Source organism: Xyrauchen texanus, chromosome 1 (genome assembly GCF_025860055.1).
Source record: "Xyrauchen texanus isolate HMW12.3.18 chromosome 1, RBS_HiC_50CHRs, whole genome shotgun sequence".
NCBI classification, from domain to species: Eukaryota; Metazoa; Chordata; class Actinopteri; order Cypriniformes; family Catostomidae; genus Xyrauchen; species Xyrauchen texanus.
In genome coordinates, this window is record NC_068276.1 from 26,338,059 (window position 1) to 26,351,107 (window position 13,049).

At 39.6% G+C, this 13,049-nt stretch overlaps 2 protein-coding genes across 6 annotated transcripts in view; one reads left to right on the forward strand and one right to left on the reverse strand.

Moving 5' to 3' along the window:
- The first annotated feature begins 902 nt into the window (after positions 1 to 902).
- On the forward strand, positions 903 to 7,400 carry aph1b (APH1B gamma secretase subunit). Its single transcript, XM_052123277.1, has 6 exons — positions 903 to 1,231; positions 4,226 to 4,396; positions 4,557 to 4,630; positions 4,720 to 4,842; positions 6,020 to 6,147; positions 6,357 to 7,400. Exons 1-6 carry the CDS (start codon positions 1,119 to 1,121, stop codon positions 6,522 to 6,524), a joined length of 777 nt encoding a protein of 258 aa, XP_051979237.1. The 5' UTR covers positions 903 to 1,118; the 3' UTR covers positions 6,525 to 7,400.
- A 503-nt stretch (positions 7,401 to 7,903) lies between these two features.
- The window catches only part of herc1 (HECT and RLD domain containing E3 ubiquitin protein ligase family member 1), a 59,914-nt gene continuing 54,768 nt past the window's right edge, over positions 7,904 to 13,049 (reverse strand). For all 5 annotated transcript variants that reach the window (XM_052114560.1, XM_052113820.1, XM_052115297.1 and 2 more), the window contains exons 75-78: positions 10,415 to 10,667; positions 9,055 to 9,207; positions 8,614 to 8,919; positions 7,904 to 8,531 (exon numbers count right to left, since the gene is read on the reverse strand). In XM_052114560.1, the coding sequence (XP_051970520.1) occupies positions 8,346 to 8,531; positions 8,614 to 8,919; positions 9,055 to 9,207; positions 10,415 to 10,667 (898 nt within the window). In that variant the 3' untranslated portion in view covers positions 7,904 to 8,345. The remainder of the gene's footprint in view (positions 8,532 to 8,613; positions 8,920 to 9,054; positions 9,208 to 10,414; positions 10,668 to 13,049) is intronic.

A 13,049-nucleotide genomic window follows, 5' to 3' on the forward strand; every position in this document is an offset into this window, starting at 1 on the left:
TATAAAGAATGATTTGTGTTTAAATATTACATTTTAAGATTTTGCCTAAATGTGAGTTTGAAGTCTGAATTGAAAGCTCATTTAAAGGGATTGTTCACCCAAATAAATCATAATTTACTCACCCTCATGCCATCCCAGATGTGTTTGACTTTCTTTCTTCTGCAGAACACAAACAAAGATTTTTAGAAGACTATTTCAGCTCAGTAGTTCCATAAAATGCAAATTTTGAAGATCCAAAAAAGTACATAAAAGTAATCCATAAGACTCCAGTGAAATAAATATCTTCATATCTGTCTATCAAATACATATCATCAGAAGAGATATTATAGGTGTGAGTGAGAAACAGATCAATATTTAAATCAGTTTTGACTATAAATTCTCCTCCCAGTAGGTGGCGATATGCATGAAGAAAAATAGAACTTAAATATTTATCTACTTCTCTCCCACACCTATCATATCATGTCTGAACACATGGATTTAACCACTGGAGTCATCTGGATTATTTTTATGCTGACTTTATGTGCTTTTTAGTGCTTCAAAGTTCTGACCACCATTCACTTACACTGTGAGGACCTACAAGGCTGAGATTAATTAAAAAACTTAATTTGTGTTCAGCAGATGAAAGAAAGTCATACACATCTGGGATGGCATGAGGGTGAAATTTTTGGGTGAACTTTTCCTTTTAAGCTCTATGGTTCTTTATTGAAATTAAAGTAAATAAATAAAACACATATTTTTCAACATGAACTGTTACAAGAGGATACAAATAAAACCCATTTATTTTTTTACTGCAAACGTAAGTAATTACATATGTTACCTGGTGAGAAGGAAAACTTGTGTCAAAAAATATGCTTCCTAAACATGGTCACCTGACTAGGAACCGGAAGTAACTTCAGCCATTGTGCTGTGAAGCGCACCGCTGAATCCTCTCGACCGATTTCGAAGAAGAAAGAAGGCACACACGCCTCGGTAACTCTTCATCCATGTTCCTCATATGAACCGACTGACAACCGCATGGACTCTCTCTCATGGGTGAAAGGTGTCGATTGCCTCTGTGGACTCTTGTCTGAGTGAATTGGCCGGAATAGAGTGAATTAGCAGATTAGCCGAGCTCAATCATGACAGTGGCGGTGTTTTTCGGCTGTACGTTTATCGCTTTTGGCCCGGCCATCGCTTTGTTCGTCTTTACAATCGCCCGGGATCCGCTCCGTGTGATCTTCCTCATTGCAGGGTATGTACCGGTGCTGTCTTGCTCTCCCGTGTGGGGGTTCACTGTGGGTTTGAAGTCCCGTGATACAGCAAGTAATCTGGGCAGAATCCTCACATCTGGTGCTTTGGTGAAATCACTGGATTTTCAGGTCTTTAAATATACTTGCAGATCATAAAGGGGGAAACTTTATCACACGACTATGAATGCAACTGTAGAGAAGTTTTAAGAATTGAAGAAACAAACAAGTCAAGGAATGAGGAAACAACTTTGGTAGTAAATGAAACAGGGAGCGCTAGCTGCACTCATTGTGCCTTAAACTTGTAAAATTTTGTGGTTTAAAATATTTTCACCAAAGTGGATTGATTTTTCATTTTATTACTACTGTTAACACGGACGCTTAAGCCATAGATCAGTTCTCAGCTGTTCAGGTTTTACGTCTAGATAACTTCTATTAGAAAAGTGCTTGATATGGAGGGAATAAAGATGTGAGTTTTGAATGAACTGATATTGTTATCTATAATTGTTATCAGACATGGGGACTTGTGACTTGGTGACTTCGACTCGAGTCGCTATTTTTATGACTTGTGACTTGACTTGACAGAAAATAAAATACTTGAGACTTGACTCGGACTTGGAAATTAAAGACTCGGGACTTGACTTGACTTGAGACACGAAGACTTGAATGACTTGAGTGTTAACATGTTTTCAGTTTGAATATAAAATATATAAATTATTTAAAAAAATAAAATTGATCCAGCTGGAGCGCAGGCTGAGAATAGTTTTGTCATGACTGGATCACGACACTATAGGCTATCATCAGCCATGCCCTCTCGTACCTTACGCACACCACGCCCACTTAGATCAGATAACACATCAACATGTCAGCTGGAGGGGTAACGTTACCGAGGGTCATCGCTTTCGGCTTCAAAAATTATTATCAAGGTGGCAAAAGACGAACAGCGCTTTGCAAGACATGCAACGTTAAGATCGCGGACAGCCAGACGACAACCTCCAATTTCGTCCGCCATTTGAAGAGCCATTCTGCCCAGTAAGTGCTTGTCAATTTGTTAATTTTATCTGGTTAGTTGGTAGTTAGCTAATGTAATAATAGCAGGGTTCCCACGGGTCCTTGAAATCCTTGAAAGTTTGTGAATCTGAAAAATAAAATTCAAGGCCCTGGAAAGTTCTTGAAAATAAACATACATAGATACAGGTCCTTGAAAGTGCTTGAATTTATTTTGTGCAAGAAGTTTTCTGAAAAAAAAAATCTGTCCATTAATTTTTTATTTCGCCAACACTTCGTGGCTTATGCTGCATACTAGCCTGCTTGATTTACGTTAGTTACGCGCATTTACGTTAAGTGTTTCCCGCGCGAGGTACTTTGTTTTGTACGTTGCCATGACATTCACGCGCGCTGGTACCTCAACGTTTCCCACTCACAGACATTGCAAAAATAGGCTTATGGATATACTCTGTGTGAGTGAGTGAGTGTGGGTGTGAGAGTGAGTGAGTGAGTGAGTGTGTGTGTGTGTGTGTGTGTGTGAGCGCGAGAGTGAGTGAGTGTGGGTGTGGGAGAGAGAGTGTGAGTGTGTGTGAGAGAGAGAGTGTGTGTGTGAGAGAGAGGAGAAATGTAACAGTTTAATGTATGTAACTGTGTTTGAGAGAGAGAGAGAGAGAGAGAGAGAGAGAGAGTGTGAGAGAGAGTGAGTGTGTGTGAGAGAGAGAGAGAGAGTGTGTGTGAGAGAGAGAGTGTGTGTGAGAGAGAGAGAGAGTGTGTGTGAGAGAGAGAGAGTGTGTGTGTGTGAGAGAGAGGAGAAATGTAACAAAGTTTAATGTACATAACTGTGTTTGAGAGAGAGAGAGGGAGGTGTTCAGAGAGGAGTCTGTTGGATGTTAAGCTGTTATTTGTTTTATGGACTCAATGTTGAAAATGTAAAACATTTCAAACACTGTTGGCAGAAGTGAAAAATAAATAATTTTATGAAGTTACAATTTTGTTTGATTCCATGATGTATTTTACTGAACATGAGTATTGTAATTTACTGACAGTTACTTATATCTTGTCTTTTCACTTTATTATGATCAGATTCTGCAGGTAAAATTACAACAATAAGGTGACTTGACTTGACTTGACTTGACATAGTCTGTGACTTGACTTGGACTTGACTTGACATAGTCTGTGACTTGACTTGGACTTGACTTGACATAGTCTGTGACTTGACTTGGACTTGACTTGACATAGTCTGTGACTTGACTTGGACTTGACTTGACATAGCCTGTGACTTGACTTGACTTGCCCAAGAAAAAAATACTTGGGACTTACTTGAGACTTGAAGGTTAAGACTTGAGACTTGCACATGTGTGACTTGGTCCCATCTCTGATTGTTATATATAGACTATAGTCTAGTTAATTTATTATGTGACTGGAAACTCTCAAACAATTTTTTTTTTTTCAAACTACTTTCATGCCAAAAAATCCCCACAACTATAAATCTCTGTAGGGTTATAACACTTGTTTTGTGTGAATTGTATTTTTGAAAAGCTTAAAGGAATGGCTCACCCAAAACATTTCAATTCTCCCATTATTTACTCACCCTCATGCCATCCCAGATGTGTATGACTTTCTTCTGCAGAACACAAATCAAGATTTTTAGAAGAGTATCTCTGCTCTGTTGGTCCTCACAATGCAAGTGAATGGTGGCCAGAACTTTGAAGCTCCAAAAAGCATAAAAGGCAGCATACAAGACAAATTAATCCATACAACTCAAGTGGCCAAATCCATTTAATTTTATGGACCTACAGAGCTGAGATATTCTTCTAAAAATCTTCCTTTGTATTTGCACTAGAAAGAAAGTCATACACATCTGGGATGGCATGAGGGAGAGTAAATGATGAGAGAATTTACATTTTTGGGTGAACTATTCCTGTAATAGATCCAGACAAAAAATAAAAAATAATAAAAAAAATCAGCATCACATCATTGACCCATTTGTAACATGGTTGTGTTTGCTCTAGGGCATTTTTCTGGCTGGTGTCTGTGCTGCTGTCCTCTCTTGTGTGGTTCATCACAGTTCAGATCAGCAACAAGAACAGTGCCACTCAGCAGAGAGGACTGCTTATTTTTGGAGTGGTGCTCTCTGTGTTGCTTCAAGAGGTTTTCAGATTTGGTTACTACAAACTGCTGAAGTAAGAGTTAACATCCCATCTTTGTGTTTGCATCAACATAAATCCCAGAATTGTGATTTTAAATAAGCCAGAGATTGTGATTCACATTGATATTTTGAAGGAAAGCTTTCTGCAGTGTCACACAGATGGTTGTTAATTGATTTCATTGCATCTCTCACAGGAAAGCAAATGATGGCCTATTAACACTCAGCCAAGAGGACACCGTGCCCATCTCCATGCGGCAGCTAGCCTATGGTATACGTCACACATTTGTGCTGGTAGTAAGGTGAACAGCTAATGTTTGTTAGATTCTATATGAATTTCTGTTTGTGACTTATTTGCAGTATCTGGTCTGGGCTTTGGCTTTATGAGTGGAGCGTTCTCTGTGGTCAACATACTGTCTGACTCTTTGGGCCCAGGAACTGTTGGTATCCATGGCGACTCTCAACATTATTTCTTATCCTCAGGTAATAAGATGGCAATTTGTGTTTCAACCCAGAGAATAAAGTTTAGTGTCTCCAAAGCAGAGTTTCCGCTAGAAAAAAATGGTGCCGGTGAGGTTTCGTTTTACGGACATTTTGATGATATGCCGGTCAAATATATCGCCTCTTAATTAGTCAAGTTGAGGAAAACTGGAGGCAGTCTATGTAACTTAAAAAATGACATAATCAGGCCGTATAGAATGCAACATATTATTATTATTAGCTTAACTTTCAAATAGACAAAAAAAAAAAAACATGAACGTCCGATTGGCGTCAATCAACGCCAATTGTTTTTTACTGTGGTTTCACACACATTCACTTTTTGAAACATTGAGGCACGGATGTACCTAATACAAATAAATAAAACATCTCCAGTTAACTAGCAGATCATTCATTTAGTCCGTTATTAAATAAGAGATGTAGCGCTAAAATCTGTTGTTTTTGAAATCAAGCTGAGCGCTCGTGTCAGCTGCTATCAGTTGCATGGACGACGCGCTGCGCGAGTTGCGCGAGTTGCGCAATCTTCACTAGGACGCGCGTTTCAATCTATCGCTGTTGCGGAGACTCTCTATTAATTCCGGTGAAATCACAAAATAAAATGCACACAAACGTGTCCCTGCTTGATATAGACTGTAACCATGCACTGATGAACATAGGCTATTCAGTTTTGATGATAGAGAAAAAAAAAACTGCGCGGATTAGAAGCACTGATCTATCTATAATGAGATGTTCCTGATTCACCATCGTCTGGCCTCTGAAAAAAGCTTTTAAAGCTAGTCTGCCTGGGCCTGGCCATATTTGAAACGTCTCACTCAATCGTTCGTTGTTTAGGTCTATATTGCAGCCGTTTTAGGCGTGCGCTTTATTTGAAATGCAGCATGAGATGTTGTTTCATAACTTTCAAACGATAGAGCCTGTTCCTTTATAACATAGCAAGAGATCGGTGTATTTTTGCTTTATACATTTTAGGCTTATTCTCAAATTCAGATTGTGTTAGGGGGACGGGATTATTAGGCAATTTTAATCGGACAATTTGACCGGAGAGATTTAATTTTGTCGGACATTTAATTTTTTTACCGGCCAATGTCCGGTAATTACAGGACAACGGAAACCCTGCTCCAAAGTGTTAATCCCTGCTCTGTGTGTATGTGTGTCTCCACAGCGTTTATGACACTGGCCATTATTTTGCTGCATATGTTCTGGGGTGTTGTTTTCTTTGAGGCATGTGAGAAACAGAGATGGTGGGCTGTTGGAGCTGTGGTCATCAGTCATCTACTAGTATCATGCCTGGTGAGTAGAAATATATTGTACAGTTGTTTTACTCATAGAAGAGAAACACTGACACCAGCATATGACTAACTCTGATCACAAGTGCATCATGTGATCATGCATTCAGCTATACACTTGGTTCTGTTACTTCTCCACTCAGGCTTTTTTATTAATTCAATTGACTGCAAGTACCAAGTTCCTTTGATCTGATTCCTTTTTATGTATTTTAGACATTTGTGAACCCACACTATCAGGGCAGTCTGATCCCAACCTATATCATCCTGTCTGTCATGGCAGCCTGGGCATACTTATGTGCCGGAGGATCTTTGAGGAACCTTAAACTCTGCCTCACCTGTAAAGATAAAGACTTCCTGCTGGCCAATCACAGGCCTAGATAACCCATCGGCTCCAAACTGGACTTTCTCCAATGATGGGCTCACTGAGCAAATAGTTCAACAACATGACCAGCAGCCCTGGACTCTTTTAACTGAGGGACTTATGGTCTGGGTAGTTTGCATATGAATAGTTGCTGAACAACATATGTATTTATGTCTGCAGATCTGGCACTTTCTGTAATTACCTCCTCTTCTATTTTCTGTTCTGCACCTCATGTTCTGTGTGAGCGATAGAGAAAGCATCAGTGTGTGTGTTTTTTATATTGAAGGATTCTGTAGACAGGGCTAGAGCTGCTTCCCTGTGATTCTTACATCTGTAGCAGGTTTTGAACAAGGCCTTGTATAGGGCTAGCTTTTAAATGGTTTATTCTCCTTGTGCCACCAGTCAGGTTTTTTCCTTTATTTTGTTTTAACTGACAAATGAGTCTCAGAATAACCTTTTCTGTCCTTATCAGCCCTGCAATGAATCTTACAAAGCATTATTCACCTTTTAATTCTTTGGTGACCAAACCCTGGAGCATTGCATTTCCTTTTTAATTAATTTGATTTAATGTGTCTGGATTTTTGTCTCTTTTTTTTTTTTTTGCACATTTGTCTTTCAAGACCGTTTTCACCTCTTCTTAGCCCAGCGGTGTTATTTTGCCTTTTATGTCCAACCACGTGGTATGCATTTAAATAGCAAATTCTTGAATGATTAAAGCAGTGAAACCACTTTGTACAGGAACGTCTGAATGATATTAATTACATAAGAGGGTTGGTGGCATCTTTTCAGATGTCATTTTCATTGGTTACCTTTTGCTGTAATGTGTATGATATTCCATACTTAAAGTAGCCTGAGATTAAATCTATCCCAATCTCCATAATATTTCTTGCATGAATATTAATTTCTGTTCTGTTTGTGAAGCAAGGAAATCATTCCTGAAGTGTATTAAATCATGATGAATTCTTCATTCTCGTCAACGAGGAAAGCGTGATGACACTTCCTAGTGCTTGACTCATGCGCAGAGCACTAGTTGGTAGGTGGAAGTGTAATCAAGCTTGAAATCATGATTGCTAAAGAGACTGGTTATGTCCAGAGTTTTGGTGAGAAAGGAGTATTTTGGTCTGTTCTCACCCAAAACAGATTGGATCACTTCAGAAGACATAGATTCAACCAATAGAGTCTTATGATCTTTTTGCATTGTTTGGACCTACAGAGCTGAGATATTCTTCTAAAAATCTTAATTTGTGTTCTGGTGAAGAAAGAAAGCCATTCACAACTGGGATGATATGAGGGTGGATAAATGAGAGAATTTTCGTTTTAGGGTGAACTACCCCTTTACCCCTCCTCTCTTTGTTTTTTGCATTTGTTTGACCCTGATGATTCAGAGGGCAGTTTTAGATTGAAACATTTATTGCATCTCTGCCATAAGAAACCTGGTGAATGCGGTTCAAAAAATTCAAATAAATACAGATACTCAAGTAAAACAATTTCCTAATGAAGCATTATACACAATGTGCAATATTGTTTTTTAAATCATTCTATACATTTTTAAACAACATAATTTCATGCAGAATATCCTGAAAAAGAGGCAGAGCCAAAAAATGGATAGTGGAAAAAGACTGAGCTTCAGAGAATAGAAGGAATATACATGTGTGTGTGTGTGTGTGTGTGTGTGTGTGTGAACAGATTGTGTGGCCCATCCAAGTTCAGTTTAACTGCTAAGAAACAAAATGATGAATGGTGAAAATAAAAACACTGGATTGTGTTTAATCATAAAAATAATAAAAGCCTGTACCAAATCCTAAACAGTCCAACACAGCATATACACTGTGTTAATTGTGTCAATAATCTGTGTCCGACCCCTCTGCATTGTCCACATTGCGGGACAGCATGTAGTTGTCCATATCAATAGAACGGCAGTTATTAATAGCATAACGCAGCCGCTCGGCCATTACTGATTGGCTAGAGTAAGGTGGGAGGCGGAGCTGGAAGAAGCACGTCTGAGAGGTGGGAAGACTGTCATATGGCTGTGAGAGACAAGAGAGTGACACACATTAGTACATACACACAAACACTTATGTCCATATATACAAATACACATATGCTTACCCTGTCCACCTTCATGATCTGGAACCGCTGGGAGATGTCTGCAGTGTTGGCCGGCAGACGAGAGCGTCCAGAGACGAAGCGCATGAAGAGCACTCTCTCCTCATTGGAGAACTCCTCTAGCGTTTGCCAGAACCACTGCACCAGCTGCTGCTGCTCATCCACCTCCCTGTAGCGAACCACCTTCTTCAGAACCTCCACGCTGATCTCTGGCAGCCCGCACACCATCTGCTCCAGCTGTCGAGCTGTAAGTAGAGAGAGCAACGGAACAGGAACTATCCAGGACATGCCCTCTCGAACTGCCGCCACCTAACCCGCACATACAGAAGAGACCATAATGGAAGAGGTATGTTACAAATGGATCCAATGACAAGTAGTAACAATAGCAGGAGTGGGAAAATGAAGCGTGAGGATCCACTCAAAATGACTGGCTCAAACACAAACCTGCCGATCCATTTCATGGAGGCGATACTCAATGGCATGCTCTACATACTCCTTCCTATTGGAAAAGGTCAGTGGTATGCTGTTTCCTCCTGGGATGATGGGAACCATTTTTCCATCAGCACTTTGACCGACAAATGAATCAAGGGGAATCATCTGTAAAAAAATAATAAGGGAATACTCGTAAACTGAATATGGTTAAACAAACTGACCAATTTTATTTTTATTTGTTAACGTTTTATTATTATTTGTCTTATTATAATAAAGACCAACATTTCTAAAACTAACTTCTAAAGCTTTCAGTCTACATCCACCTAACTTGGCAGAGACCTTCAGACTGTTCTGGAAAAGTGTGGTATGTCTTTTCTAACTGACTGGACTGGTTTTCGCACATCAAACGACGAGCATTCTGAAGCTTTCAAGTGACTGAGCAGTTGAATTAGCCATTTTCATTCCAAAACCCCACCCTCCAAAGATAATTCTGAGACCAAAACAAAGCAAAATAGCAGCATTGTTCGTTCCTATAGCTGTCAAATTCAACAGTGGCAAAATAATGCCCTCAACTGACAAACATTATGGATCATAGCCTCAATGATCAAAATGATTGACAGGTGAAAAGCGTCAATGTCCACAGACACATTTTTGTTCGCTGTTTTCAAAGTCTAAAGCGGTCACAGAGACCGGTGAGAGTCAGGACACTGACTCCAACTTGCTCACTCGCCGTTTTTCTTACTGTTATGTCTGTATACCCACCAAACTTAAAACTTAAAAAATAAAAAAAAAGACCTTTTAGCCAATTGCTTACATGGTGTAAACTGATAGGTCCTTTGACATGTAATCGGGTAGCCAATCAACTAGCGTCTTTCTTTGTCTTACATTTAAATTGCTCAGTTATGCTGATAAGGTGGTTTCACTGTAGCTGTAAGAGTTTTTCTCTGAAACCCACCTCCACCTGGATTGTTTGTAAACTCTATTTGTGCAGCAGCATGTCCTACATGCTCAATGCAACATGTCTTGTCTAATTGTGCAGCATCAGTATGTCTACAACTTAGTATATCTGTGTATTTCTTAGCAGTAGAAAGTCTCTGTACTTGCTCTGCAGTCACAGCAGCATAGCAGATCTAGTTGACCAAGAGCAATATCCTATCAGTATGTCATACCCACAATTAACAACCAAAATCTTTCAGATAATCATGAACTAGTTAAAAGACAAGGCTTTGTCAAGCCAACATTAAAATTTGTCTTGACAAAACTTTACCCATCCAGTTAATTATGGTGTTATATGAGGGCAAAACATTCATTTATATACTATGCTTCGAAACATTTGTGCAACACAGTGTAAGTGAGTATTTTGTGGGTCCACCTCATAAAAGTTCTGTTCGGTGATGCCGCTGTCCTCCAGGTGCAGGATGCTGTTGAGGGTCTGCACACAGAGCAGGTCCACCTCCTCCAGGTCCTCAAGGGTGAGAGGAATACAGCACAGCTGCTTCCACACCATTGGAGCCAGGTGCAGATCTAGAGGCTTCTTAGTGCGGATGGCCACTCCCATCAGAATTCCCAAAAACTTAAACTGCAGTAAGTGCTCTTCCAGACAGGCTGAGGGGTTCAGCAAGAACCTGAGGATACACAAAGATAATAAATTATGAACAGATCATGGATTCATATATGCATTTATCTACAGGTGAAACTTGAAAAATTAGAATATCGTGCAAAAGTTCATTAATTTCAGTAATTCAACTTAAAAGGTGAAACTAATATATTATATAGACTCATTACAAGCAAAGTAAGATATTTCAAGCCTTTATTTGATATAATTTTGATGATTATGGATTACAGCTTATGAAAACCCCAAATTCAGAATCTCAGAAAATTAGAATATTGTGAAAAGGTTCAGTATTGTAGGCTCAAAGTGTCACACTCTAATCAGCTAAACACCTGCAAAGGGTTCCTGAGCCTTTAAATGGTCTCTCAGTCTGGTTCAGTTGAATTCACAATCATGGGGAAGACTGCTGACCTGACAGTTGTGCAGAAAACCATCATTGACACCCTCCACAAGGAGGAAAAGCCTCAAAAGGTAATTGCAAAACAAGTTGGATGTTCTCAAAGTGCTGTATCAAAGCACATTAACAGAAAGTTAAGAGGAAGGGAAAAGTGTGGAAGAAAAAGGTGCACAAGCAGCAGGGATGACCGTAGCCTGGAGAGGATTGTCAGGAAAAGGCCATTCAAATGTGTGGGGAGCTTCACAAGGAGTGGACTGAGGCTGGAGTTACTGCATCAAGAGCCACCACACACAGACGGGTCCTGGACATGGGCTTCAAATGTCAAACGTCTTACCTGGGCTAAAGAAAAAAAGAACTGGTCTGTTGCTCAGTGGTCCAAAGTCCTCTTTCCTGATGAGAGCAAATTTTGCATCTCATTTGGAAACCAAGGTCCCAGAGTCTGGAGGAAGAATGGAGAGGCACACAATCCAAGATGCTTGAAGTCCAGTGTGAAGTTTCCACAGTCTGTGTTGGTTTGGGGAGCCATGTCATCGGCTGGTGTTGGTCCACTGTGCTTTATGAAGTCCAGAGTCAACGCAGCCGTCTACCGGGACATTTTAGAGCACTTCATGCTTCCTTCAGCAGACAAGCTTTATGGAGATGCTGACTTCATTTTCCAGCAGGACTTGGCACCTGCCCACACTGCCAAAAGTACCAAAACCTGGTTCAATGACCATGGTATTACTGTGCTTGATTGGCCAGCAAACTCACCTGACCTGAACCCCATAGAGAATCTATGGGGCATTGCCAAGAGAAAGATGAGAGACATGAGACTAAACAATGCAGAAGAGCTGAAGGCCGCTTTTGAAGCATCTTGGTCTTCCATAACACCTCAGCAGTGCCACAGGCTGATAGCATCCATGCCACGCCGCAATGAGGCAGTAATTAATGCAAAAGGGGCCCAAACCCAGTACTGAGTACATATGCATGATTATACTTTTCAGAGGGCCGACATTTCTGTATTTAAAATCCTTTTTGTTTTATTGATTTCATGTTATATTCTAATTTTCTGAGATTCTGAATTTGGGGTTTTCATAAGCTGTAAGCCATAATCATCAAAATTATATCAAATAAAGGCTTGAAATATCTTACTTTGCTTGTAATGAGTCTATATAATATATTAGTTTCACCTTTTAAGTTGAATTACTGAAATTAATGAACTTTTGCACGATATTCTAATTTTTCGAGTTTCACCTGTATGTATAAGACATTGGTTTGAGTGGAATAAAATATGCTAATCGTCTATACTGGGTTCCCAGAGTTTCCATGCTTTCCATGTACTTGTGTTCTGGATACATTTTTGAAAAATTATTTTGATTCAGATCGGTTTGCTAATGAATCGTCTAGATTTGTGAACCTTTTCAACTCTCTTAAAGCTACACTATGTAAAACTTTTGGCCCTCTAGCGGTTGAAGTATAGAACTGCAAGTTACTTGCAGAGGAACACCGTTTTGGTAATTATGTCAGTCGGGCTTTGGCTCTGCTCTTCTGCATGGATTTAATTCCATTTTCATTATTATGGGCTCTGATGCTTTCCCTTTTTTCTTGCAGACTCTTTTATTTTGAAAATGGGTAATTCCCCAGAGGGTTGCCTTTTTGAATAATTAATGGTCAGTGTTGCTCATGTGTTGTGGCTACAAGCTGTCAGCTTCTAACTACCAAATGCACATACACAAGCGCTGTAGTAGCCCCGTACATTCTTTTCTTTATTTACAGATGTGACGTAAACACACTCGGATGACTGACGGAAGAATGAAATTTCACACCAAATCCGTCCCAACAGCTCTAAAATATAAATCATCAATTATTATCGGCTTACCATATTGAATTGGGGTAAGGCAAATACACGGTTTGGAAGACGGGAGTGTTGATGTACTTGCTCATTAATTAACTTTTGGTAATTTCTAACCAAACAGAAATTACGTAAAGCTTAAAGCTTTTTACATATTGTAGCTTTAA